The sequence below is a fragment of the Myiozetetes cayanensis genome, unplaced genomic scaffold, assembly GCF_022539395.1.
Source record: "Myiozetetes cayanensis isolate MyiCay16 unplaced genomic scaffold, myiCay2020 scf24, whole genome shotgun sequence".
Classification (NCBI taxonomy): Eukaryota; Metazoa; Chordata; class Aves; order Passeriformes; family Tyrannidae; genus Myiozetetes; species Myiozetetes cayanensis.
In genome coordinates, this window is record NW_026087456.1 from 10,618,204 (window position 1) to 10,645,746 (window position 27,543).

Here is a 27,543-nt window from a genome sequence, read left to right on the forward strand (position 1 = left end):
GTATGATACTTTCAAAAAGCAATTTAAAATGCACTGGGAGCAATTAAAAAGAAATAAAGATGGCATTTAACGACTCTAAGGAGATCAGTGCTTGTAAAGAGATTTACATTGGAGGAAATGCTGTTCTGATGGAACATGGTTTGGAAAACACTGCTCACTTCTTGCTTTGCCCTTTCCATCCCAAGTTGTTTAAAAGATTATTGCTGGTACCTGGCTCATTTGTTCCTCTTTTATTTTTTTTCCCCACTGTTTGGTTTTTTTTTAAAGTCCTGATCAGTGTTTAAGGCCAACTGTGCTGCTGGCTGCTCAGTGCTTTTGATGCTGAGATACTGAAGCCAGTTTTGTGCTTGAGGAGGGATTTAAAAAGTAGAGGTAGATTTTGACTCCATGCTGGGTTGGTCAGGTTTGATTCCCTGAATGCAAGTGAAGCAGTGCAGCTTTGGGAATTGTTTTGCTGTTCTCCTTTGGTCTTCATGGTGCTGGGGCAGCCCTTGTTGTTTGTAAATATCTTCTGATATAGAGTTGGGTTTTTGTTCCTTTCATTTCTGATCTGATCCTCCAGCCCACGATGCCAAGCAGATCATTAATCCCAGCATGGGGTTTCCAGTCTCTCTTCATTACTACAAGTTGCTCTGAAAACCTGGCAAAGCACTCAGGTTTGGGCAGCAGATGGGATGGCTGGAGTGGAGATCAGCTATCTGGAATAGAATAAATGAGGTTGGAAGGCACCATCAGCAGGTCCAAACCTCTGCTCCAAGCAGGGCCAGCTTGGTAATTAAGTTGTTAATGTTGGGTTCTAAGCTGTGATATCGCGTCCGGAGCGCTCTGTCATTAGGTGGAAGTGCAGGTGGCACAGAGCCCCAAGGAGACACAGTGGTTATTTTTCCCTCTCATGGATATCTTTGGATGCTTGGGGCAGAGAATTCTTGGATCTCCCAGGGCTCCCTTTAAGCACAGGTGGTACAAAGTGATTCTTGCACCTTCTCTTTTCCTGCGGTTTCATCATCCCCTCACATGCAGGAGGTGAGTTCTGTTGTATCCTTCCTCCTCAGGAGGTGACATGACCCTGTAAAAGACACCACTCACCATGTCCTGCCACAGAGGGGCTACACAGGGGGTTGACCATTAGGAAGGTCAATGCTTATGCAAAAATCCCCCCCAACCAGTCCAAGCCATCCCCAAACCGACCTCCTACTTGTGTTTTCCTCCCAAGTGTCTAATAATTAACAAGCTGCTTAATGCACGACAAAAGACCAATTAACCCTAAAGCATTTAGTGAACTACATGTAAATTAGTTGTAAAACGTGTCTGTAAACATTAAATGTTAGGCAATTACATAAACCAGTAATTGCTAAAGTTGCATTTAGGAGCTTAAAAGAAAGAAAGAAAAAAAAATCTGCTTAAGTAGCCAGAGAACTCTGCTAATGGTTTTGTTTTTAACTACAGCCACCCCGGTCTGGGTAAGTCCCAGCAGGCTGGGACAGCTCAGATCCCATGTGGTTTTAGTCATGGAAGCAAAATAAAGGCATGGTAACCTTGTACGTCTTTGCAAACTGCAATGAAAACCTCCAGAACCTGGAGTCTAGAAAGAAATGGCAGAAAGGTGGTAGGTGGTGTCCTGTTGGGTACCAGTTCCTGGTGATTTTGTGGATTGGTTATTGTTTTCTTTGGTTTCAGGCTGTACAAAACATCCCAGACCTGGCAAAACCTCAGGACCGGGCAGGGCCTGGTGAGGTGTGAGCACAAGGGACTTGGCCACTCATTGCTGTTGAGTTCACTCCATCTTCTCTTCCTCATTCTGCAGGCACCTGCCTCCCACGTTAGCCTTTGGAAAAGGCTAAGTGCCTTTCCACCCACCTATGTGCTGGAGTTTCGCATGAAGCAGCTGCTTTGCTTTTCTGCACCATTTTTAATCCCCCTAATTGGCTGTCTCACTCTGAGGTGGTCCGGGTCGCCCACTGCTCCTCAGGCTCCCGCTGCTAATGGTCTTAAATAATTCACTTTCCTTGTACTTATCCTCCAGGTTTTAGTGGAATCTTTCAGTTTGGTATTTTTACTTTGACCTCAGCTTGTGTCGGACCCAGATGTTCCTAAATGGTGCAGTGAAGTGTGGCTTTGCCTCCTTATTCTGTGTATTTGTGCTTCCCTGCCGCTTTAGAGCCTCTTTGTTGTTTTGGTAAAAGTATCTCTCTGTGTGGCTCATGTTGCATTCCATAAGGAGTCTCCAAATGTGTCTCTAGATACCAGATTTCTCATTTTTCAGTGAAAAAACAAGTTGAGTTTGTTTGAACTCCTTTTCTTCCTCCCTCAGTTTTGGCAATAGCCTTTCCTGGAGTATCTTAATTACAGTGCAGTCACTTACTGAAAGCCAGCCTGTGCTTAGTTTTCCGGGATAAATCCACTGGATAATGGTCTTTTATTTTTCTTGCACACAATTTTACTAGTATAGATCCTACTTGTGTTCCTTTCCTAAAAGTGGAAATATTTTATACTTACGTTTGGTTGATTGAATTACAGAAATTTGCTTGAAGCAGTAAAACCACCTTCCAGCGTGGGTGAGACCCCAGCAAATCCACTGGGGTTTTTTTTATCATAATCACGTTCCAGGGAGGTTTAGTGCTCGTGTAGGGAGGTGGGGGTGAGTCTGTGAAGCTCAGAGGAAAAAAGAGGCAGAAGCTTGAACTCCACTTGCCGTTGCAAGGGGAGACCAGTGAAGAGCAGGAGCTGCCCAAATGTCACCAGGCTTTTGAGAACAAGTTGAATCAGGAGTTTCTGGGAAGCCAGTTGGAAGGAGTGTGCTGCTGGCAGCCTGGAGCCGAGCCGAGCCTGGAGTTAATGGTGGTTAATTTTTAAAGGCAGGGGCGAAACTGGTTATTGTGGCTGTGTCTCAATAGGGTCTTTCTGCTCCCGAAATGCCATTGCAAGAGCCCTTTTCTGAGTTGTCTTGACTCGGAGAGAAAAAGAAAATGCCCTCAGAGGAGTGATTTATCCACCCAAAGCTTTGCTTTGCCACGCTGCTCACTGACGGGGACAATCCTGTCGGGATGGTCGTAGCATCTCCAGGGATGCCAAGCGAGGGAAGTGCTGAGAACAGGATTTTTATCAGGATGTAAAATACGGAATAAATGCAGGCACCCAAAGGGCAGGTCTGTAGAGATGGAACTACTTGATGGAGCTTGCTTTGCAGCAGCAGGGGAACATGAGGAAAACCAGCATCCACACATGAAACCAACTGGTTTTATAACCAGCCTGTCAGGCCAAGTCCTGGTCCTCCCCCAGTCAATGGAAGCATTGTCTGGATTCTCAGGCTGGCTTTGCAGCTTTTTAGATAAGTGGCTGTTAAACATTCCGAGCCAAAAGGGCAGTTTGTCATTGAATGAAGCTTTTCAGAAGGTGGTGGAAAAATAGAAAAGCTGTTTTCAAAGCATCTCAGAGGAGGCTGGCACCTTCCTCCTGCTGCTAGTCAAGGCAAGGTGGCTTCCTGAGCTCCAAATGGCTTTAGGCTACCAAATTCACACATGAAATAGTAGGTGGAGACTCCCTTTTTACAAGGAGTCACATGGAAAAGACAAGGGGTAATGGGTGCAGCTTTCTCCTAGAGAGATTCTGATTAGACACAAGAGGAAAATTTTTCTCAATGAGAACAATTAGCCGTTGGAATAATCCCCAGTGACGTTCTGTAAGGATCCCTTTCAACCCAAACCATTCTGGGATGCTACAAAATACATATTTACACTGTGGCTTCTCTCTCCTGCCTGGAGTTTGAAGTGGGGCAGGTGATCAGGGAGAAATACCAACCTACAGAACCCTCCCCAGCATGTGTGTCTTTTCCTCTTGTGCCCCACTTGGTCCCTGCACTGATGGTAAGGAATAATAACTCACATTTCTGTCCGCGCCTGGCGTGGCCGAGGTGTTTGGCAACAGGGAAAAAAGAGGGGACTGGATGAAAAGAGCAGAAAGCAAAAGGTGTGGGTGCCAGAGAGCCAGAGACATTCAGTTCTCCTTGAAATACTGCCTGGCAACGGAGGTGGGCACCACTGCAGCCAGAGACACGGGACAGAGGGCTCGGCACCCACGGAAGCAGAGGGAATAAATAGGGAAAATCCTCACCCGCCTGCACGTGGCTTCCTCCCTCCGTGGGTGGGATCTGTCCCATCGAAGGAGACTTCCAGAAGTGCTGAAGCAGTCTGAGCTGCTGTGGAGATTGATTGAACGGGACAAATAGACAGTGATGAAACCCTGCTTGTGAGAAGAGCTTAATAGGCAGAAAATTGGCCATTGCAGCCCGAGGGCTGGTTGGAAAGCACAGAGAGGGAAGTTTCTTCTTGTCACTGCGTGGAAGCTTAAACTCAGGAAAAGAGCCCAGAGTTGTTATAACTGTGTCCTTAAAAATGTCCCTGTACCCTCCCCGTTACCTAAAAGAGGTAAGTGATCAGTGATAAACTGAATTATAGTTTGGCAGGACGGCTTGTGGCTGATGGGAGGAAATGACACCACTTATTCAGGGACTGCAGCACGTCAAACCAGCTGTAAAATTGTCTTTGGGGAGCAACAGTGCAGTGTTGGAAAAGAAAATGGTGGGATTTCTTCGCTCACCGGAGGAGCAGAAGTTTTCTCCTGGGCTGTCTTACGGGGAGCAGTAGCTTTGTGCCCATGTGGTGCGGTTGATGCTGATGGAGGTATGGGAGGAGCTGTGCATGATCCTGAGGGATCTTAGGATGTTTAAGATACCAAAACAGGACCCAACAGGATCCCAGAGAGGTGGACAGCACCACTCTCTGCAGGAGACTCTGAAAACCACACTGCTTTAAAAAGGGAAACGGGGAAAAGCCAAAGAAGAAGGAAAATGCTGAGAATGAGGGAAGGATTTTTGGACTCTGTTCTATGTGGCAGCCACTGTGCTGCTGTTTCACTGGAGAGGTGACTGTTGGTCCAAGGGAGGTGTGATGCCAGACAGCATTCCCTATCCATGTGGCAGCGGGAAATGTTGCAGAGCTCCAAAGAAAGCCAGGCTTTCTCTAGATGCTGCTCTTTCTTTATTAACATCTTCTTGGCAACTGCTCAGGAATAGCTCCTTAAAAATGTGCTGCCGTAGCAGTTTGACACAACTGGAAGGAAGATGGCTGATCTCCAGGACTAGTCCAAAAGAATCCCTTTGTTATCCATATTTTGTAAAGAATTGCTTGTGATGTAGTTTGTATCAGGCTTTGCAACCAGTAGGTTTTGGCACAGGGCACAGCCTACGGACTAGTTGGTTCATAAAAATAAGGCATCGCTGCCTTTGATACCATTAAAAATGGCACTTGGAGAATCTAGAAAATTTAAAAACAAATGATAGTGAAAGAGAAATTTCCTGTTTTTCTAGCAGTTTGGGAACCAGTCACTGCCGTGACATCTGGCTCTGGCATCCCCGCAGAGAGCTGCGTGGTTCATGTACACCTGATTCCACAGCCTTGGAACCAGGAGCCTGGTTTTGATGTGAGCAGGCAGAGCCTTGCCTTGTTAATATTCAGTCTGGCTTATCATGTGTCTGTGGGAGGCTATCCATACCCGTTTCCTTGGGAATCTGCAACTGCCTCTACTCCTGGCAGGTTATGTAGATATTATTGGGTTTGGCTGCAGCTGGAAAAAACAGGCAGTTTTCAAAGGCAGAGTCTCCCTCGAGTGGAATAACGTTGCAAAAAGTTTGTTATTGGACTTGGGATATAGCACGTGGTGGTCTCTCCATCATAGCCATGTGGTTGGAATTGGCAGGCTGTCTTCTTCTGTAGGCATTGCCTTTCAGGATAATGATCCCCAGCTTTTCATGAGGTGATGCTGGCTTTGTTTAGAAGGTTCCCAGACTGATTGTTCGCGTGTCACACCTTGTCCCCATGAGCTCTCTGCTATAGGTGAGTTAATTTGAGACATATTTGGAAGAAGGGTCCTTTGTCTCTCTCTGTATCTCCAGGGAATGTTTCAGTGCAGTATCTGTAAGGCAGAGCTTTGATAGTGATTCTGGCAGCACCCAAGGCCAAAGGAGCTGGGAATGCTCAGCAAATTGTTATGTAAACGCTGCCATTCTTCTGGCACTTGAGGGAACATGGTATTAGTAAGCATTTGTCTAATACTGAAGATTTTTTGCAGATCAAAGACTTAATATATGCCACATGCTGCAGAGGAGCTTACAGCAGAACATGTACAATCGTGCAGCCCAATAGTCCAGCGAAAATGGATTATTCCAGAGCCAGTCAATGCTGTTCATTATGTCTGGGAAGGGGCAGGACTGAAGGATGGGGGGGTATTTGCTTCAAGATGTGTCAAGCAGCTCGAGTAGAATTCTCTGCGCCCCGTAGTAGTGCAAGAAGTGGCCAGGGTGGGATCCCGGTGGTGTGGGGAGCGTTCACTCCTGACTGCCAAGTCCTGCCTGTGGACAAGTCTAATCTGCCTCCCAGCCAGCCCGCCCCGGAGCGGGGTCAAAAAGTAATCGCTCCTAAGCAAAGCAGCAAAACAAGCAAAAGAGAAATTCTCACGCTTGCTTAGGGTGATTAGCTGGAGAGCGGATCACCCCGGGGGGGCTCCGTGGGACCCTGGGAAAGGCCGGTGTGTGGGAATAGCACGGAGGGTCTGTGCTCCAGAAATGCTGGGCAGTATTGCTGCTAAAGCAGGAGAGCACCCCTTGTCTTACCCCGTGGCTTTGGTGCAGCATGTCAGATGCCATCCAACAACTGGCAGAGGTGTCCACGAGGATTGTTTTCAGTGCCTCCTGGTTTTAGGTGTGATTCTGTTCAGGTTTGTGTTTTGAGGAAGCTGACACTACTGTGGGCCATCAGAGCCTCCCTGCTTGCCTTTATCTGGTGTCTTGTACTGACATTAATGCAGAGTTAAAACTGGTTTGGGTAATGGATGAATTTTGGAAACAAAAAATTACTTAAATGTTGTAGAAGTGTCTGCACAAGTGTTTCACTGCTCTGACCGTGGATGGCTTTGAACTGGGCTTAGGCTGAGTGAGGCAGCCCCAGAAAGGAACGGGAGCACAATCATGTCCTATTTTAATAAGGCTGGTTGGAAAGCCCGTTTGACAAACAGCCTTCCTCGATAACAGTTCCACAGGCTCTGGGCAGGGATTTGCACCAGGTCTCTCGGGAATTTCTGTAGCTGCCAATACACTTGGAAGTAACAGAGAACTTCATGCCCAGAGGTCCCTTTGGCCCCGGGTGGAGGAAGCAGTTGACTGAGCTGCAGTCCCAAGGGTCTTTAGAGGTGTCCCTGGTAACAGCACGCTGAAAAAGCAGGAGGAAAACCGCGTTGGTTGAGTGGAGAAGAGGCTGTTTAACTTGTACATCAACACAGATGGGTACGCCCAGTTCCCTCATCCCAAGGCAGCATCGTACAGCTAGAGAGCCAGGCTGAAACCACCTTCCATCCACCACCAACCAGGCCCTTGGCACTGAAGCAGGAGGTGACTTTAGGATACAGGCCGATGCCACAAAGCCCCCAGCACTTCCGTGTGTGGCTCTGCCGTTGCCTTGGACAACGAGGGAGGGCAGCCACCAGAGCCATTTTTGGAGCAGGCCTGGGAAGTTCAGCTGTGCCTGATTGAGATTGTCATGCTAGAATGTGTCTCTCCCTATTTCCGAGCTCCCTGAGATTCCTCTCTGTTGATGGAGATTGATTTTTGCCTTTGGGAACCCGAGGGTATACATTGTGCTCGGAATTGGCCTGAGCTGAACTGGGAGAAACTGCTGATGTGTTCATTTCCTTCTGTAAGTGATGGATTTTATAATCTGCCTCACGGACCACGTGTGGCTGAACGGAACAGGAAAGGGAAGAGAGGGAAGTGAGAGGCATCACCCATGGATGGCATTACCCACATGGTGTTGGAGCATTTTACCCTCTACAATTCACATCTAAATTCCTCTCCCATTCAGGGGAAAAATATAATCCCAGCTATCTACATGCCTGGATTAGCCTCTTCTCTGCTGCATTTGTCTGCTGACCATCAGGTTGTTTTCTGGAATGAGACAACAAGGAAAACCATATAAACCAGCTTAAGCAGCAGCAGCTGCTCCTGGCATCAGCAGCGCTGGTTCCAGCAGCTCCCGAACTGGACTTATGAGGTGGAAGCGAAGGTGATGGCCAAGGCTGGGGCAGGCTGGCTTGAAAGGTCAGGCAGTGGAGGGCTCCAGGGGTCACCCCCTGGGTTAATGACTCTCCAGTCCCTAAGCCCACGCTGAGCACAAGGTGTTCGCCTGGAGATTAAGATGAAAATATGTTCTCCTTGCTAAAGAGAGCACATAAACAACCCATAAACGGCCCATTAACCCACAAAATCGCAATAAAGAACATGTGGTCAAGCGAGCCATCAGGGACCTGTGACCCAGCAAACCCCTTAATGGGACTGTGAACCTTATCATCGGTGCTAAACATGGATAATGGGAAATTACAGCGAGGAAAGGAAGAAGGGTGATGGGTGATGGGCACCCAGGTTCAGTGAGTAAACTGTTGTGGAATGGACATGTTATGGGATGGAATATCAGGATAACAATTCCATGGAATAAACCACTTCAGAGTGACTCAAAAGAGAGTGTTTTCCCATCGGCTCCAGCAAGTGCCTTCAGCAGCTCAAGGAGCTGTGCTTCCCTCCTCTTACAACCTCTTCCATGTACCAGCCACTTCTGTGCTCCACGCTGCTTTTTGAAGCAATAGGACGGACATTTACTTGTTTTCTATTTGTGATGTTTGAATTCTGTTTGAATATAAAAGTATATTGGGGGTCACTAGCGCAGTTTGAGCTGGAGGATGATGGAACACGCATGGTACAGGTACTCTGCCATCTCATGCCACCTCCCTGCCTTGGGCAGGGACACCTTCCACTATTCCAGGTTACTCCAAACCCCGTCCAAGCTGGCCTTGGGCACTGCCAGGGATGGGGCAGCCACAGCTTCTCTGGGGATTCCATCCTCCCAGGAAAGAATTTCTTCCCAATATCCCATCTCACCCTGCCCTCTGGCAGTGGGAAACCATTCTCCCTTGTCCTGTCACTCCAGACCCTTGTCAGAAATCCCTTTCCAGCCCTTCTGGAGCCTGCAGGAAGATGAATGCCTCGTGATGGGAAGGCTGCTGTAGCAGTGGGGCAAAGTACTTGTGTGCCCAGGGAATTCCAAGGGCGTTTATGATCACAAATATACTTTCAATCAAAAAGAAATCTGTATTATCTGTGTTGCCCTAACTGATGAAGAAATGCATTTGCATCAACCTTTGCTGAATAATTTAGGAAGAAAGCTATGAAAGTTTATTTAAGAAAAAAAATCAAAGGAAGAAAGGGCATGTTTGTTAGTAGTTCCTTTTTTCCCATTGCAAATTGAGATTCTGTTTACCCTGGAAAAATCAATGTGGTTGGACACCTGGTGTAATTAATTATTTTGCAAGAGACAGCCAGCTGATCTTTTGAAAAGAAAGGAGTTTTTAAGCAGGATTGTTCAAAGTTCATAGTCTGCTGTGTATCTCTAATGCTGATAAACATCCAGCAGAAAGGATGCCTGTCTTAAAATTTCCCATGGCCACACCTTTGTTTTAAGGTGATACCCTCAGAAAAAGGCTGTAGGCTCCAAGGAGCCCTCCAGCAAGGTGACTCCGTGGCGTGGGCTCCGGTTGCCTTTGGGAGATGCCCTTAGGCCTCGGGATGTGGACAGCGATGCTGGTGGGTTTGAATTTTGAATCACACATGGTTCTTGGCCAGGAAGGGCTTTCTGTTCCTTTTTCTTGAGCTCTTAATGCAAATGGACTTTGCTTGTGCTGTATGTTAAACTTTTCCCTAAGCGGGCAGTCTTTTCCAACTGGGACCAGTTGTTTCTTTAAAGTGCACTGGTGCCTGACTAAATGGCATTGGGTCGCATTCTTCATGTATAGATGAGACAACCCTCCTGTTAAATATTCCTGTGTTTTCCAGCGGTGGGCTGGGGAAGTTCCTGCCCGCCTTGCAGGCCAATGGCAACCCCAACCTGAGTGCCAGGGAGGGAGGGGAGAGCCAGCAATGGGATGCTGTGCCAGCACGCCTCAAGTTGGTTTGACCGGAACTGGTTTTAGGTCATATAAAAAAGGGGGTGAAGGATCTGGGCTGCTCAGAGAGCGGCAGGTCCTCGGGCAGCGCCGTGGAGCACATTGGTTTTGAGCTCCATAGCGCTTTTTTTTTTACAAGGGCTGCAAATTGCTGTAACATAGTTAAGGTCTGTAGGAAGGGACAAGTTTTCCTGAACTTTACTCCCAGCTTGAACTTGTCAGAAGTTCAGTGAGAGGCAAGGAAGGGGAGAGAGAGAGAGATAGAGGCACCCTTGCTCTCGCCCCTGCGTCCGCAGCGACGAGGATGTCAGATGGCAAAGGCAGCCTGGACAAACAGCTGAACGGCCTTGGGGAGCAGGGGAAGGAGAGGAGCCGCCTGTCCCTGGTCATCTCCCAGGCCCTTAACCGCAGTATTTTCACCTCTGCAGTCTCCCCTGCTGCCGAACGCATCCGCTTCATCCTCGGAGAGGAAGATGACAGCCCGGCGCCCCCGCAGCTCTTCACCGAGCTGGATGAACTCCTGGCCGTCGACGGACAGGAGATGGAATGGAAGGAGACTGCAAGGTGGGTTGGTTTTCCTTTACCCTGAATGGCGAGGGCAGCCAGCAGGACTCCTGTGGCAAATTCCTTTTTTAACATTCCATTGGGTAATACCTGTGCTGCAGGACCGTGTGAGGCAGCCACAGAAAGGAACCTGTATGGTTCAAATTACCTTTCTTTGATAAATGAGAGAATTTAAAAGTTTGTTTAAATATTCCTTTAAAACAAAAACTAGTTAAAAAATAGAGTGCCAGTTTGTTTGGAGTCAGTTGCCTGTGGAGAGACAACTGTGGGCTTTGCACAGGGGGACGTGTCTACTGGCCGCAGTTGCCAGAAGTGGGTGCCTGAATCAAAACTACTTCAGCTCTATTGCCTCACAGTAGCTTTTGAGCTTGGCCCCACAAACAGGTGAATTTTGGCCGTCACTCTCCTTCCTAATGATGGGATTAATTTTAAATAGAAAAAGAAACCTAAAGGTTTTGCTTGTGAAGAAGTTATTCAAGGTGTGTTTTAAATACTGGATGGGGTTGCCTGCTTTGAGTTACTTGGTTGGGTTCTTTGATGCTGTTGTTGTTTTGGTCAAAAAGCCATACAAAAAAAAAAAGGGAGTGTTTTGGGTCCGGTTGCCACAACTTACATGGAGTTTATTTCTAAACACCACTGAAAGAGACACTGGGTTGGATTTATGGCCTATTCCCACTCACCTTCAGTGAGCTTGGGGCTTTTCCTTTTCCTTTATGGTGGCTGGGCTAAGCTCTTTCCTCACCTCCCACTGTTAAGGGCACTGTCTGTATTCATAGTTAGCCCATGTTTGACAACCTTAAACTTCTGTACCTGCAGTTTAATGAGCCACTCCACCACATACCCCTTTAGCCCCTTATCTTCCTTCATTTATACTTCTCAGTCACTTGGGGAACCTATAGAACAACTTCTCACCTTTTTAACTTCTGACTTGTGGCTCATCCTTTTCTCCCTTTGTTGCTTTTCTTCCCTCTTGTCATTAGTTCAGTACTTTCTGGGTTTGGGTGTTTTCACACTTCTTTGGTAGAAGGGCTGCATGGAGCTGTGTGTGGGATTCTCTCTCAGGCTCTTGTCCCTAGTAACAAGTCATAGGATGAGAGGAAATGGGCTCAAGTTGTGCCTGGGGAGGTTTAGCATCCATATTGGGAGAAATTTCTTCACCCACAGGGTTGTCTGCCCAGGATAGTGGTGGAATCCCCATCCCTGGAGGGATTTAACAGGCACAAACCACCTTCTTGTGCCTCTTGGGCCCTGGAAACTGCACTGACAGCCCCAGCAAGGCTCCCCTGGCACTGGGCACTTCAGAACTGGGTACCTGTCAGCAGCAGTGGCTCCAAGGGGCTGAGGTTTGCAAGAAAAATCTGTCCCCAGTGCACCTGGTGGGCTCCAGAATGATCCCCTGTGCCTGGGAGCCATCGGCACGGTCCGTGTGCTCTGGAGACAGCTCGTGTCTCTGCCAACCGGGAGGCAGAAGGCATCTCTCATTTTGTATTTTTAGAGCCGCAGAAAGGGTTGTGTGAACGGTGTGTTAATATCGTCACGTGTAAAAGGGTGAAGGATATAAATGTACTGCCTGGCAGAGCTTACATAATTAAAAAAGGCCATAATAGAAGTTTAAAAAATATTCTGTCCACCACCCCACAGTCCTGTCATTTCCTTTTCTCTGCAATCCAGTCACCTTCCTGCCATCTCCCTGCCTTGTAGAACGACAGTACCCACCCTACAGTGGCGTCTTGGTCCCCAGAAGGTCCCACTGAGCCTCAGAACCGGCTAGGGCCTCCAGCTTCTGCAGGTTTTTTCCTTTTCCTGCTTTGCTTTGTATCCTGTGACTATCTCTGGAATGCAGGCATTCCCAAGCTAGTGCAACCTGGTTAATGGAAGGTGTCCCTGCCCGTGGCAGGGGGTTGGAACTAGAAGAGCTTTGAGGTTCCTTTCAAGCCAAACCATTCTGTAATTCCTTGAATAGAGCAGGCATTAGTTCACCCAGGTTTGCAGGCTAATATTTGTTTTGTTGTGTTGGTATTGTGGATTTCAGTGAGAAAAGTAAACAGAAAGCAAATATTGATAGTTGTGAGTAATCGCTTTCCCTGGAAGGACAAACACTTGGTAATTTGCAGCCTTTCTGCTGTTAGGGGGTAAATGTGTCTCAGTGCCACATCCCACAGAGCCCCGGAAATGCACAGGTTTGCATCCCCCCAGGTCCCAAAGGTGTCCTAGGAAACACCTGTTTTTTGTGAACTAGAAGAACTTTATTAGTTGGAGATGAAAATCAATCTTTTAGCTTGAGTTAAAAAGCAGCTTTAAAAAACCAAAGTCTCAAAAAGAGATTATTGCAGTTGTAAAGCATAATTGATTAATCCCCAAATAATACATTTTTTCAGGATTAAATACAATTTACTTGCTGTTAATAATATTCTTTTGAAACCATTTATGAGCTTCCTTACCTTTACCTTTTTGTGTGGGTTTTGTCTTAGTAATCCCCTTATATTAGTCACTGGAATTTTCATTTTCCACATATATTAAAATGTGTCTGAAGAGGGGATTAAAAAGCACTTCTGCTTTGCCATCAGGGGATATTGAAAGACCTTCTCCTGCACCCCCACTTTACATCAAAGCCGTTTCTGGGTGCTGTGGTAAAGGAAAAAGGTCTGGACCAGGTCCCAGCTTCCCATCCCTGCAGACTCCAGGCTGGGCGCAGCAGAGCCAAGGGCAGGGTCAATGCTGGAGGGGGAGATGGGGCTGGGCTGCAGCCCGGGGAGTTGGACTTGGTTTTAGGGGTGTAAAGTGTGTTTTGCTCAGACCAGGATTTAACCTTTGCTCTCACCTTCCACCAGAGATAAGCTTTCTGGGTTTTTCAGACCTGCTTGGTTAAATCATTAAACAATGGCTGGAGGGAAAGAAGAAGCCCCTCAAATTGTGTCTTGTCCTTTGGTGGCTCACTTGTTCTCTAAGAACACCTTCAGACATGGTTGGGATGTGCTCCTCTCCGTGCCACAGCAGTATTCCATGCTGCAGAGTCCTGGCAGTGGCTGATTTCAGAACCCTTTAGGTTGGAAAAGCCCTCTGAGACAATCGAGTCCAGCCATTACCCAGCACTGCCAAGATACTCAAGGACAAGCCACCTTATTTCCAGAAATGCTGATTTATTTCCCTGCAGGGAGCCAGCAGCTTTAACCCAGTCCTGTTGCTCTGCCCTCTGTAGGTGGATCAAGTTTGAGGAGAAGGTAGAACAAGGTGGGGAGCGATGGAGCAAACCGCACGTGGCCACCTTGTCCCTGCACAGCTTGTTCGAGCTCAGGACGTGTATAGAGAAGGGCTCCATAATGCTGGACATGGAGGCCTCTTCCCTCCCACAGGTGGTGGGTAAGTACACCTGCCTTGGCTCTTTCCCTCAGCCCTTCCCCACCGGTTGTTTTAACCCTGATACGGTTTTACGGGTGGTTTTAATGTAAAAGCGCTGCTTTATCAATAAAAGAGGAAAAGAAAGAATCCTCCAAGGAATGAGAGGTAAAACTAGAAAGCCCTTGGTTGTGTTTGGGATGAGGCACTCTCCCCAGCAAGGGAGAGGGAAGAGCAGCCCCAGCCGGAGCTCCACCCCACGGAATTGGAGGGCAGGCTTTTTGCAGTCCAAATAGCTGTGGCCTGGGGTGACGCTCGGTGACATTGCTGAGAGCCAGATCATGCTCCCCATGGCATGTGAGAACTCACAGAAAATAAACTTTCAAAGTGAGCCATCCAGTGGAGGGACATTTAACCAAAATGCTGAGTTTAAAAGCCATTATCTGAGGAGGTGTAGAAAAGCTAAATGAAATACCTGCCCCCCCAAAAAAAAAACAAACATCCCTCAATGCTTTAAATTATCTTCTCAGGAAGGAAGGTCAAAATTATCCTGGCATGGAATTGTCAAATACAAGGAGTTGCACTGGTTTGTAAGACTTGGAATTACAAAAGCTACCTCTGGTGTTAAATGCAGAGTTTTGAGCTTACAGTTTTGTAAGTGCTTGTGGTGGCATTTATCTTCCTTTGCTTTTGTGTCTGTGTATCCAAATGCACAGCTTTGCAAAGTTTAACAAAATAAACCCCCCAAAACCTCTGAACTTTTAGGCTGAAGCTGAACCTGCTTCAGAAGCAGCAGCTGATGTCCGTGGTCTGGAACCTTAAACCCTCAAACATTAGATTTCCTTCTGAAGTCCCTTCGAGATGTCACCTTCAATCTCCTACTTCAATTTCCAAATTAAATCTAATTCCTGGGAGATTAAATTACACATCAGTGACTGCTGTTGCTGTGACACTGTGACACTGTCCTGAGCAGGGTATTTTTGTTGGTCCAGACCCTTAATCAGACAGGTAGGGATGTCCAGGACTGGATTTCCAGGATGATTTAATCACGATCACTTGGCTGGTGTCTGGTAGTGACACGCAGGAAAGGAAAACTCCAAAGAAAAGCTCTCTTTGTTGTTTGTGTTATGTCAAGGAGAGGGAAGGGAAGATTGCCAGATAGAGAAGGATAAACTTAATGAAGGTTCCGAAGAAAATATTCCAAAAATCACTAACCGAAGCCATGAACAAGAAAAGCTTGTAGAAAAATGACACTTTACAAAAATCAACCTTTTCCTGAACATTTTTTGTAAAGGTACCTACGTGCATGTACCCCCCCTTGTCCTAATTTGGGAGGAACAACTAGTCTCTTCCCTAGGCATTTGGAGAGGCACTAATTCTTGGGCAGCACGCAGAGGATGACTTTCTGACTCACTGAGTTAGCAAATGTGATGTGTGTCCTGCCTCCCCCTTCCCATAACTTTTATTATTAGCACAAATAAAAGTTACCAGCAGACAAATAAGAGCTGCCACTTGCCCTCAGGGGACAGTGCGTGAATTCAAGTCATCAAGGAGTGACTTCGTGTGAGATTTAATGCACAATGGAGATCCTTCATACATCTGGTGACCTTTTTGCCTTTTTCCTCTGGGATAGGGCAGGAGAAAGGAGGGAATTGGTGGGAAGTGAGCAGGCTTTGAGGGGGCTGGGAACCTTTTCTCCTGGTGATTCTGTGAAAGGCAAAGCCATGCAGCTCATCCTGTGGCAATTAGAGCAAGTTCTGCCGGTTGTAGTTGCCATCACTTCAGTCCTGCAAGTGAATGATTTAATTAGTTGTTCATCTCCAGCATTTTTTCCTGTCCTGAGATTAGGTTTTATTGGGGGCCTGTGAGGTGAACTCGGGCCTTGTTGAATCTGATAGAAGTTTTTCCATGTGATTTTTGGGAGCACAATGGCACTTACCACAGAGTTTTAGCTTCTTCACGAAAATCTAGGCTCAGAGCTGATTCCCTTCTCTAACTAAGAACCAGCTTACCATGGGCACAGGTGATTTGAAATAGGATTTCAATAAACCTGGTTTTGAGATGGCAAGCAAAGCCCTCAAGAAGAGCGAGTAGAAACAATCCATCCCCCTCTCCCAGCTCTCCCTGGAAGCAGCTGAGTTTTGAGCTCTGTGGTTGATTTTTCCCTCCTCTCCCCCGCCCTTCCTGTGCCTGCCACAGAGATGATCGTTGACAATCAGATCGAGACGGGGCTGCTGAAACCTGAACTGAAGGACAAGGTCACCTACACGCTGCTCAGGAAGCACCGGCACCAGACCAAGAAATCCAACCTGCGCTCGCTGGCTGACATTGGAAAGACCGTCTCCAGTGCAAGTAGGATGTTTTCCAACCCCGATAATGGTAATGCAGAGGCTAAGTGGCTATAGCCTTCCCTGTCACAGCAACCCACCCAAGCCAGCCCAGAACTAACTGCGTGGCCCTGACAATGCTTCTCTAACCCCGAGTAGCGTAGCGAGACCCATGCTGATGGCACATCAGCAGTGGGCTCTGGAGGCTGCTTTGGCCGTGGCACGGTGCTCTAACCACATCTTCACTGGACTGAGAGGGACAGGAGGGCAGGAGGCAGCAGCCTGGGAAGGCAGAGGGCTGCCCTTCCAGCTGCGTGTAGGAGATGATGTAGGAGCAGCGACAGGAAAGAGGGATTAAAACAACTCTGATGGGGCCTGGACCTAAAAGGCTGATCAGCTGAAACGTTTGGGCAGAGATGACGCTTCCATGCACGTTCCATGTCTGTAACAGACGGTGTGGGTGGCACTCTGAATCAGAAATGAGCTGGCAGTAACGTCTAGCTTGCATTTTATTACTGTATAATCATTGTCCAGTGGGGTAAAGCTGATTTCCATCTTGCTTTATTCGTCCTAAAATGGTTTTGTGGTGTGTGTCGTGACTACATCTCTTTTTGTCTCTGAAAAGGGTGTAATTAGGTAGTGCTGTGTTGGTAGTGGTGTCCCTAAATGTGTATGTGTGTGTGTGTGGATGCAGACAGCTACAGAGGCCTGGGCACTGACTGGACTTGGAGATTTGGGGTCTTCTTACCTATGGTAATGAAAAAGAAGAGTTTTAAACCTCTCAACTCTCTCCTGTGGCAACCTGGAAATTGGGCTAAAAGTTACCATTTTAAAATAGCCAGGAATAAAAGCAAGCAAAGAAATTCTTTTCCTCTTGCTCCACCGAAGGCCTCTGAGCTTGCTGCGTTCTGCTGCTCCGACTCACCCTAACACTTCTCTCTAACCTATTATCACACTTCATTAATATTTCCCACTTTGGACCATCCTTTCCTTTTGCAACAGGAGTGTATGTGCCTGTGGAGAATATTTATTGCTCTTGATGATGCCTCTTGTCATGTACTAGTGCCTTGATAACACAGTGATTGAGCAAATAACCTGACCATGCAGTAACATGAACCGAGGGAATGTTTTGGGTGAATATCCCTGCAGGAGGGACTGGGTTAAGGGAATGTTCTAGGTGAATATCCCTGCAGGAGGGACTGAGTTGTGGGAAGCGCTGCAAGGAAATTCTGGCTCTGGGGAAGGGCTCAGCGTGGCCAGATGAGTCCTCACGTTTTCACTCAGCCCTTGCTCATTTTTCATGGCTACAGGCACCCTTTATTTGGATTTTAGGTGATTTCAGTTTCAGTCATTTCTTGTTCTAGTTTGAAAGGGCTTTGCAGGTCCTGGCTCAAGCTGGACTAATCTCCAGGAACTCTATCCTGGCTCTGGCCTTCAGCCACTCCTTTCATATTGTTCTGCCTCTGTTCCCCCACGTGGGATGTTTATATATAACACATTATATTCCATGCTTTGAGACTTTAGGAGGGCATACAGAGGGAAATACCTCATGAATAGTTGTTACTGTTATTTATTATTTACACTTCAATGAAAAAGTAACTCCAGAAGGTGTTTGATCAAGTTCTACCTCAGATTCAATGAGTGCCTCTCATGTCCTTTAGACAGATAAAAATTTAATGAGGCCAACAGGAGTGCAGCTGTCTCTCAACATGGCTAATCACCATAATGCACATGCCTCCAGCCCCAAGCGCTCCTAAATTTCCCTCCAGTTCCTTTCCAGGTAGGTGTTTGCTTTCACTTCAGTGTCAGTGAAACTTCCATCCAATACTGATGCTGCCTCTGGGTCTGTGGGACCCTCTGAGCATCCTCCTCCCCAGGTACAACAGCTTGATGGGCTGGTGTAGCTGCTACCCTGCTCAGCTGGTTCAGCAGGGACACCTTCTGCCAGAACAGGCTGCTCCAAGCCTGTCCAACCTGACCTTGGACACTTCCAGGGATGGGATCTATTTGTTAGATCTGAAATCCTGAAATATCCCCTGGGACCATGGCTCTCAAAGATCCCAAGGTGCCCGTACCTCACTTAGTTCAGAGCACTTAAAGAACTGAAGTCTCAGGGGCTCCAAAATGTTCTTTTTTACACATGTTGGTTGTTCATGTTGATGGAACTCCTGCAGGGATTTTTGACAGGTGTGTGTCTGGTTTTGTTGAGTGGCTTTGTACTGGTTGGTTGTGTCCCTTCCTGGCACAACCCTTGTCCTGGAGCCCTGGAGCAGTACGTAACATGTGAGCTGGAGCTCTCCAGCTGGCACACCTTGGGCTTTGCCATGGTATAACACGGACTGTGTGGTCACTGTCCCTTCTGCAGGTGCCTGAGGTCTGCCTGATCAATATTTACCAGCCTTCTGTGATGATATTTGCTATCCATTTTTGACATTTTTCTCTCAGAGCTTCGTGCCTGCCAGCATTTTGTATGACTTAACACCTGTGGGAGCCTTTGGCAAGCGAGAAAACGATCGACTCCTACTAAACCCAAGCTGGCAGAGGCTGTAGAAAACTGTGATGTGTTTAAGTGTGTGTGTTTAACCACCATAAATAATGGCACGGTCCCATTGCTGCGTGGGTGCTGCCTGTGCTGCCCAAACTCCTCCTGAGCCGTGTTAGTTCACACTGTGCTGACAGCGGGGTTTGGAAACAGTTGACTTGAGATAACAGGCTGTCTGCACAGTGCTGGCTGATGCACAGAGAGGAGGGTACCTGGCTACAGGTGAAAACTTCTCTGAAGTCTTTATCCTGTGTATTCCACTGGACCAGATTGCTCCAAGCCCTGTCCAACCTGACCTTGGACACTTCCAGGGATGGGGCAGCCACAGCTCCTCTGGGTTCAGCTTTAATCAGTTCAGTGTTGTTGTTTTATCACATGAACTGCACCCTCAGTCCCTTTAGAGAGTTAACAGTGGCACCAGCTGAATAATATCAGCACAGAGGAGAGGAGTTGAAGTCAGAAGTGAGATGTTTTCCAAGGAACGCTTGGAAAACCTCTACCAGGGTATGTATTGGCATGACTGGAAGCATTGCAGACTAAGGTGGGCATCTCCAAGCCCGGATTGGTGTGCCTGGGTATGTATGCATGGGGTCATGGTGCTTGAAGTTGGCTCCTACAGGGATGTGACCTGATTTTTGTTGCCAAAACCCTGTTGTTACTGATGGTGCTGCATCCTGGGACTGCTCAGCACCACCAGCACTGCTGCAGCTGCTCACTCACTTCCTTGAGATCTGCTTCTGAGATGCCTCAGTTTTAGGCACCAGGGATGGAAAGCTGGCTCCGGCCCAGCCAAGATGGACTGCGGAGGAGATGTTGGGATCTAAATGAGTGGGCTTTGGTCACCGCACTGTGCACGTCAAACTCTCTCCTTGCCTGGCTGCCCTTCTGCTGCTGCTGCTCCAACCTTTCTTCCTTGCATAATTTCATTTTCTTTTCTTTTAACTTTTCCCCTTTGCTCTCTTCCTGCTCTTTGCTGCTGCTCCTGTCTCCTGCTTGCCGGGCACAAGCACGCAGCCCGCTCGAGAGCTCCGTGCCCTGCCTGGCCACCCGCACCTTGGATGATGAACTGGGAGTGCAGCGCAGCCCCAGCGTGGGATGGCTCAGTAAGTCCCGGGCAGGGCTCAGGGAGGGCTCAGGGCTGGGGGCCAGGAGAGGAAAAGGGAACGTGCCCCAGCCGGGCTCCTAACGCTTGCTGCTGCACTAACGGTGGGAAGGGCAAGGATGTGTTCCATGGGGAATGGGGCTGCTCTGGCTGTTGGTGTTGTCCTCACTGTCCTCTCCACTGCTCTGTTTCACTCTGTTTTCCTTTTCTTCTTTCATCTGGAATGAAGCAGCTGGGTCAGGCCATGCTCCCCTTCCGAGGGGGTCTAAGCTTCTCTGGTGGCTTTTTTTTTTCATTTAGAGAAGTATTTTTTGGCAGTTAAAGGGGTTTGAATATTTTAATTTCCATATAAATTAACCTCAGAAATAGGCTGTCGGCTTGATCTCTCAGGGATGAGCTGGACTGTTCTGCCTTTTGTAACATCTGATTTATCTAATTGTGCTTGGCTTCAGCTGTGCCAATGTTCCTGGACATGGCAGGAACACACAGCAGGTACAGTGTGGTTCCAGGTGGCTCACAAGAAGGAATATTTTCAGTCTACCCCCATGTTGTAAAGAAAACTCAGCTCTGGGGAGTTCAGAGCTTTTTCTTCCCACTCCTTTGGTTTTTCACTACTGATGCTGCTTTATTATTGAGTTTGTTTGTGCTGGGAGCTGATGAGCACTAAGAACTTGGACATTCCTTTTAGTGGGAATATCAAGTCAATATTGTCTCAAAACATATGTGTTTGTTGTTTGTTTGTGTTTTGGTGGGTTTGGGCTTTTTTAATGTGGTTATTCTGCTGTGTCTCTGTGGATTGTCTTCACCTCCCTGGTGAATTTGGTGTCAGGAATTGGTGGCTTTTGTCCTGTCAGTGTGGTGCACACGTTGCTCTAATCAGTGCATTGCTTAAGGTTCCTGAGTTTAGTTAATGGGCTCACTGGAGCGAGGGAGATGTTTATCAGGGGCTGATGTGTAGGACCAGGAGCTGCCACTCTCCCTCTCTGTGTGAGCTGTGTACAATGTCTGGGATGCTAAGGAGGGCAGGTGCCATCCGCACAGAAGAGCTGAGGTGAGGGATTTGCACCCTTGGAAGGTCCCAGCCCTGTGGAAGGATGGATTTGTGGTGGGTCCTGGGTGACCCAGCACCATCAGTGTCAGCAGCCTAGTGCTGCTTTGCTTTTTCTCCCACAGGCAGGAGTTATGGAAGGTCATTGGACTCTTTTGCTGTCCTGGGAGTCACAGGAACGTTGTGAGTCAGAGATGATGGAACATTAGCGTCGTAAATCTCCCATGTGCCACGTCAAGTGACAGAAAGCAGCCTGTCAGGGTCTGGAATTCCCCCCATCAGCCTCCCAAGGAAAGGTGTTGCTGTAGCCTGAGCCTCTGTGTTCTGACCAGATCCAAACGGGTGCTTTACCTTGTGTTGACCTTGTTCCTACAGGCAGCCCAGCCATGGCTCACCGAAACCTGACTTCCACCAGCCTGAACGACATCTCAGACAAGCCTGAGAAGGACCAGGTAAGCTGCAGTCCAGCCTCCACTTAGGGATGTCTGTGGAGATGAGCTGGGTGTTGGGGAAAGGGCTCTGTGTACCTTAGCACTGACAAAGAAGAGGGTGAACAAACATTTTTGAGTCCTCTGACTGGATCCTCCACTTTTTAAGTACCAACCCTTGAAAACAGCGGGTTAAACTCTTACAAGGTCTGAAGGAAGTGACACCACATACACTGCATCTTGCTGATACCCATAAGAAAGGAGTTAAAATACACAGGGACTGATGGAGTTTTGATCCTCTTCCTGCTGAAGGGTTACAAGGGTCCTGCAGCACCCAAGGATGAGTGTTCACAGGGACTATGGGATAGAGCAGGAGCACACAGGGGGCACATGTCCCTGCTAGAGCAGCTGGTGGAACAGGGAAGGTGACTTTGCTGACAGGTAACATGGAAGAGCAGCTCCAAAGTGGAGTAATGAAGTTAAAATTGACCTTTAGTACCGAGTCTCCATGGATCTGACCCCTTTCTTAGACTAGGGTAATGTTTGTGGTACGGCATACGGGCTGTCTTTGTGTGTGCTTCCTTCCTTTCCGAAGGCTGCTGGCTCTGAGGGGTAAGAGTGAGTTTATTCCAACTCTTAGAAAACTGGTGGCTGAATGAGGTCTCTGTGCGAGTTTCAAAAAACCTTTTGTCTGGGTTCAGAAAGTGGGTTATTCTCAAAGCCCGGCTGTTTCTTTCGGAGAATCTCTTTTTTTTTTGCCTGTGTCTTTCAGCATTCCCTGGTCCCATGGTGATTCTGAATGCAAATGAGAGCCCCTTTCGAAAATTATTTGGGTAACACAGCATTGCTGGCCAGTTGAGAATGACTCCAGTCCTTCAACGAGGACTGGTCACAACCTTCTGTAGGAACATAGCAATATAATCAAAGCAGAAAAGTGAGTTCAGAGTAATTAACTATTTTAAAAATAAATAGATATTCACATAAATAAATATACTTTCATGGAAAGAGAAGGAGGGCAGCGTGTTTTGCACTGACCTCAGTGTCATGCAGTGTAGTAGCCTCATCTATACTGACTGGGTTTCCAAAATACCTGTTTCCTTTAATTCACACAGCCACACCTGGGGAAAAAGGAAGATTGTAAACCAACTTTTTGTTGTTGGACAAACTACTGGTTTATATTTTTAATCTCATTATGAATGGGGTATTATAGCTAGACCAACCCAAAGCTGGGGCTGAACATTGCAGCAGCTTCACAGCTCTCAGCAGTGCAGACAGGCCCCATTGCCCCTCCTGCTCCAGTGTCTCTAGACAGATAATGGACTTTTTGTGGAGAACTGGGTACAAAAATAGATGTTTTGGTAGCACTAATAGGGAAATCTGTTAATAAATCCAGTTTGGGAGCACGCTCCAAAGTTTATAACTTCCAATGTAGATAATGCCTGGCTGTTGGTAGTGAGAACCATTACTTGATAAGTGTCGAGTTCCAAAAAGCCTTTCAGTTAATTAGCCCATGTCCTGCTGATGAACTTTGCACAGTGGGAGCCGTGTCCCCTACGCCTTGAGAAATCATTTTAGAGCTCAGTTTTTGTTGCTGACTGACTCAGACTCCTGCCTTGATAAAGTTTGTGGCATTGTGGTGATGCCTGGCAACTCCCTTGAGCAGAACTCAGCGTGCCATACAGGAGGCACAGCAATAATCCATCGTGTTACCACAACAGGAGCTGGAAAGGGAACAGGTTTCCTTGCTTTGGCAGCAGAGTGACTGGCTTTTGTTATTTGGGCATCCCATCTGGGAACTGGACAGTTAGTGAGGCCATACAGGGAGGTGGGAGTCTGCTGGAGACACACAGTATTCCAATTTTTATTTATTCACGTGTGTAAGAATTGCAGCAGGTGAGATCAGTTTACAAGAGTTGCTTGGGACAGGACTGCCTTCCTACATCCTGGTTTTGCACACATAGAGGATTGTGTCCCCATGCTTTAAAGGAAGAAAGGCTTTGAGCAAGCTTCTCTGTACCTTCAGTAACTTTCCTGACTTCCTACATCCTTAATTTTCAGTTCAGTTTTGTAACCTTTAATGCTGTTTGTAATGGTGCAATTAACAATATAGGTATTTTGTAGCCAGAATACTCCTTTAATCTGTGGCTTCCCTGCTCCTTTCCTCTGGATATGTTGTAAGGTTCAGGTTTCACGTGGGCTTGTGCCCCTTGGACAGTTGCCTGTCAGAGATCTGATCTGTCAGAGAATCCTCCCAGACTCATCCCTCCTGCTGCCCTCCCAGCGGTGCCAGACAGCTCTGCCTGGCTCAGGGGTGTTATTTATGAATACTGAATCAGGTAGTTTGCATCAGCCAGCTCTCTCTACCATGGGAATGACGGCTTGATCCTTTGGGATTGCAAAGAGGCTGGCTCAGCATCCCCAGCGTCCTGCAGGAGCCGGCAGGGCCCTGACTCAAACCGCTCCGATGAGAAACAGCTTCAGTAACGGCCTGCGGATTTGGGGGTTGCTGTTTTGTCATGTCTTTGCTTTGGGCTTGTTTATAAGGATAATTAGGGAAGAGGAGCTGTATTCCCTTTCCTTGTGTTTGTGTTGGCAGAGCACTGCTCCTGAGGTCGCAGCACGGAGAAGGGATTTGCCTCCATTTGTTTTATTTTAGGAAATACTGGCTACAGGTAATGCCCTGGGCATTCGCAGCTGGAGAGACAAGTAGTGGCACTGTGGGACAATTTATTCTTCTCTTCTGTTTTCCAATTAATACATGAGCATCTAGGCTTCTTGTTCTCTCCTGGCCTCCCAGCTCTCTACTGCCAGATACATCAGTGATGTCGGTGCAGTGTCCATAAAACCAGGACTTCTCACGGCTGTAGAATTTCTGTGGCTCTTGAAGGTCAAGCTCTTGGATCAAGTTTTTTTTTTAACTCTGTATTCACAGAATCCCAGGCTGGTTTGAGTTGGAAGGGACCTTAAAGCTCATCTTGTTCTACAACCCTTCCATGGGCAGGGACACATTCCATTATCCCAGGTTTCCCCAGGCCCCATCCAGCCTGGCCTTGGACACTTCCAAGGATGGGGCAGCCACAGCTTAGTAATTCAAGAACATTTAAAACTACTTTTTTCAGCTTATGTGTGAAGCAAAGGGGTTGAAAGGAATCCTCTGGTGCCATGGTGCCAGCAGACCATAGGAGGCTGGGGAAGTTCCTACTGCTGTTCCCACTCCGCTCCCTCCTCCCGTGAGAAATCCTTTGGCCGTGCTCTATTAGAATGTCCTTGGCAACTCCGAGTGGCTGAACCACCAGGACTCCTCCGGTGCTCACCATGTGAAATGAAGGAACATGAAAGCAAATCTGTTTTCTCAGGGACCTGGTATTCCCGAGCTGATGCAACAGCTTATAGAAAGGGAATGTATGTTGATATAAGGGGAGTTTCCTGCCATGGCATTTATCTCTGCCTCCCAAGGGCTTGGAAGTGGGACAAACCTGGCTCTGAATGAATATGGTCAGTGAGAGGGAGGCACAAAACCCTCCCTATTTGTTGTGGTGAGGGCACTGTGTATTCAAACCAGTGTTTCCATATCAACAGGGGATCTATGCCAAAGCCAGCACTGCAGTTAAAAAAGAAATTGGCCTTGTTGAGAAAAATCCTCCTGCCTTTGCCGGGGACCAGTGGATGGGGAGGGCACTGGCAGCATCCTGCTCTTAGGAATGCAGTCCAGTGATTGATGGTGGGAGCCATTCGCTGCTTTTCCTGTTTGAACATCTCCTCACCTTCACAGTAGCAAGCAGACATTCCCAATTTTGAGTTCTGTCAGCCTGGGTGACCTACCTTCACTCCATGGAGCTCCAATGGAAATTACTGTTTTCCAGTACAGATCACTGCCACCTTTCTGGAGAGAAGGAAGAGTTTCTGGGCAGTTTAGTTAACTGAATTTTCCTTTCCTTTGGCCATTTTTCTTGATACAGAGAGCAGTTTTGCTTGCCTGGTTTCTCTGCATATGCATAGTGCACTGCTGAAGTATCCCTGGGTGATGGAGCAGCCTGCAAGGTACCCCTTGAGGCAGGTGTTCATGGAATAAGTTATGGGAAAGACTGTAAGCTGTATGTGAGCAGATACAAAAAGCAGAGAGACAGAGCAGGTTCAAATTCCTGGGAGAATTAACCTTCCTTAAGTGCTACTTAGGAGTGTGTACTTAGGAGCTGCTTTCATTTCCGATCGATCCGAAGCGATGATGATTGGAGTGTACATTTAAGGAAATTGGGATTTTCAGGTTGCTGTGCCTTTTTGCAAGTACAGTGCTGGGGACCTGTGGCCTTCAGCATTAGTGGTCAGGTTGGAAGGATGCTCAATTTGGCAGAGTGCAGGGGAAAGTGAAGCTCCCTCCTCCCTCCCTGCTCCCGGGTGCTGCGGAGGACTTAAATCTTTCCAAAACTGCTCCAGAGAACAGTTCAGAATGGATTTTAAGTGCTGACTGCACCCTTCCCATCACCTATCTGATAAATGATTTAAGAAGGTGGTGAGTGGTGCTGCGAAACTCATTTGGAGCTAAAAACTCCCACTATAATAGCAGCTCTTTGAAATTAGTCACGGTGGTTTGCTGTGCTGGCCGAGGGGAGACTGAAGGGGTCGGAGCCTTTGGCACTGGGAGCTGGGCAGTCACAGGAGTGGAGACTCTGCAGGTCGATTCTGGCTCAGAAAATCACCTGGGTTTGGGCCATGTGTTCAAACTACACCTGGTGCTGCTGAACCATCCTTGTTCAGCAACATGGCCAGTCCATTTAGCCAAGTTGAATGTTTGTTGTGGATTTGCCACCTTCCCATTGTTTTTTTAATCACCACTAGCTTCTCAAACACTGTCTATGGAAAAACTGGTAGCACTTTTCCAGGTTTTCTCCACAGGGCTTCTTGATGCTTATTTTACTATTTCTTCTGGTGGTGATCCTGACTGAAGCACACAGGGGTAGGATGGTTCCAGCAGTTTCTTCCTGCTTAATCAATTGATACCTTTTCCTGAGACTTTTTCCATTTTTGTCCTTCCTTGAGTTGCCTGGCACAGCTCATTAGGGATTCATGGCCCAGTTCACTCCCCCCCACTGTCCCTGCCCCACTGGTGTTCCTGGCAGTACATCCTCCCTCTCCATTCACCCTTCGCCAGGCACACACAGAGCATCTCCAGAGATCACCCAGGGAGAGGGGGCGGAGGGGAGCCAGCTAAGGGCATGGTTTTCAGAAACCTCCAACTCTAAATTAATTCTGCCGCTGCCCAAGTTCAGACAAAGGCGTCTCGCAGGGGCTGATTTTTAGAACTCGGTGGTTGCTGCCGCAGTGTTTTCCCATTCCCTGTCGATGGCATTTCTCCAGAGTTGGAATTAACTCACCTCTGTCAGCCTGAGGATGTGCGTTGCAGAGCGCACGCACTTACAGTACAGAGGTGCAGAGATGAGGAGAACATGCCTAACACCACTCAGTTTTCTTTTCCTTCCTCTTTCACTGCTGCAGCTGAAGAATAAATTCATGAAGAAGTTGCCCCGTGACGCTGAGGCCTCCAACGTGCTGGTGGGGGAGGTGGATTTCCTGGAGAGCCCCTTCATCGCCTTCGTGCGGCTGCAGCAGGCCGTCATGCTGGGAGCGCTCACCGAGGTCCCCGTGCCCACCCGGTAAGGGAACCACCCCCCAGGGTGGTGGTTCTACCTCTCAGAGTAGAAACACCAGGCCAGGAGGAGGTGCTTTCCATCCTGTGACACGGATAACGGTCAGGAGTGGTGGCGTAAAGCAACAAAACACGCTGATGCTGCTTCGTAATTTTCAGGTCCTGAGTTTGGTTATAAGTAAAACATTACAGAAACTTAGCAGCTCAATAGTAAAGGGCACTATCAGTGTCACATTTAATACCTGAGCCTTTCTTCCTGCTCCTCCTGTACAGATCCCAGATTCCCCCTGCACATTTTTGCTGTACATATCGCTCCTCTTCAGCTCAGATCAGATGAAGGATTCAATTCTGTCCCCACTGGGGCAAAAAAATATTCAGCTAATCTGGGACATACAATTCTGTTGGGGCTGGTGGCTTTGTAACGCATAATGGCTGAGGGGAAAATGCCAGATAAATATTTTATTCATTGTGACTCGTGTTGCAAGTTGATCTGAGTCTCGCAAACCGCAAT

General features: G+C 47.7%; 1 protein-coding gene across 4 annotated transcripts in view; it reads left to right on the top strand.

Annotated features, from left to right (window-relative positions):
- Positions 1-27,543, top strand: part of SLC4A4 (solute carrier family 4 member 4) — a 139,993-nt gene that overhangs the window by 79,282 nt on the left and 33,168 nt on the right. For 3 of the 4 annotated variants that reach the window (XM_050320454.1, XM_050320455.1, XM_050320456.1), the window contains 5 exons: positions 10,470-10,605; positions 13,805-13,965; positions 16,141-16,320; positions 21,336-21,412; positions 26,882-27,039. In XM_050320454.1, coding sequence (XP_050176411.1) covers positions 10,470-10,605; positions 13,805-13,965; positions 16,141-16,320; positions 21,336-21,412; positions 26,882-27,039 — 712 coding nt within the window. The remainder of the gene's footprint in view (positions 1-10,469; positions 10,606-13,804; positions 13,966-16,140; positions 16,321-21,335; positions 21,413-26,881; positions 27,040-27,543) is intronic. The other variant, XM_050320457.1, reaches the window with a different exon arrangement.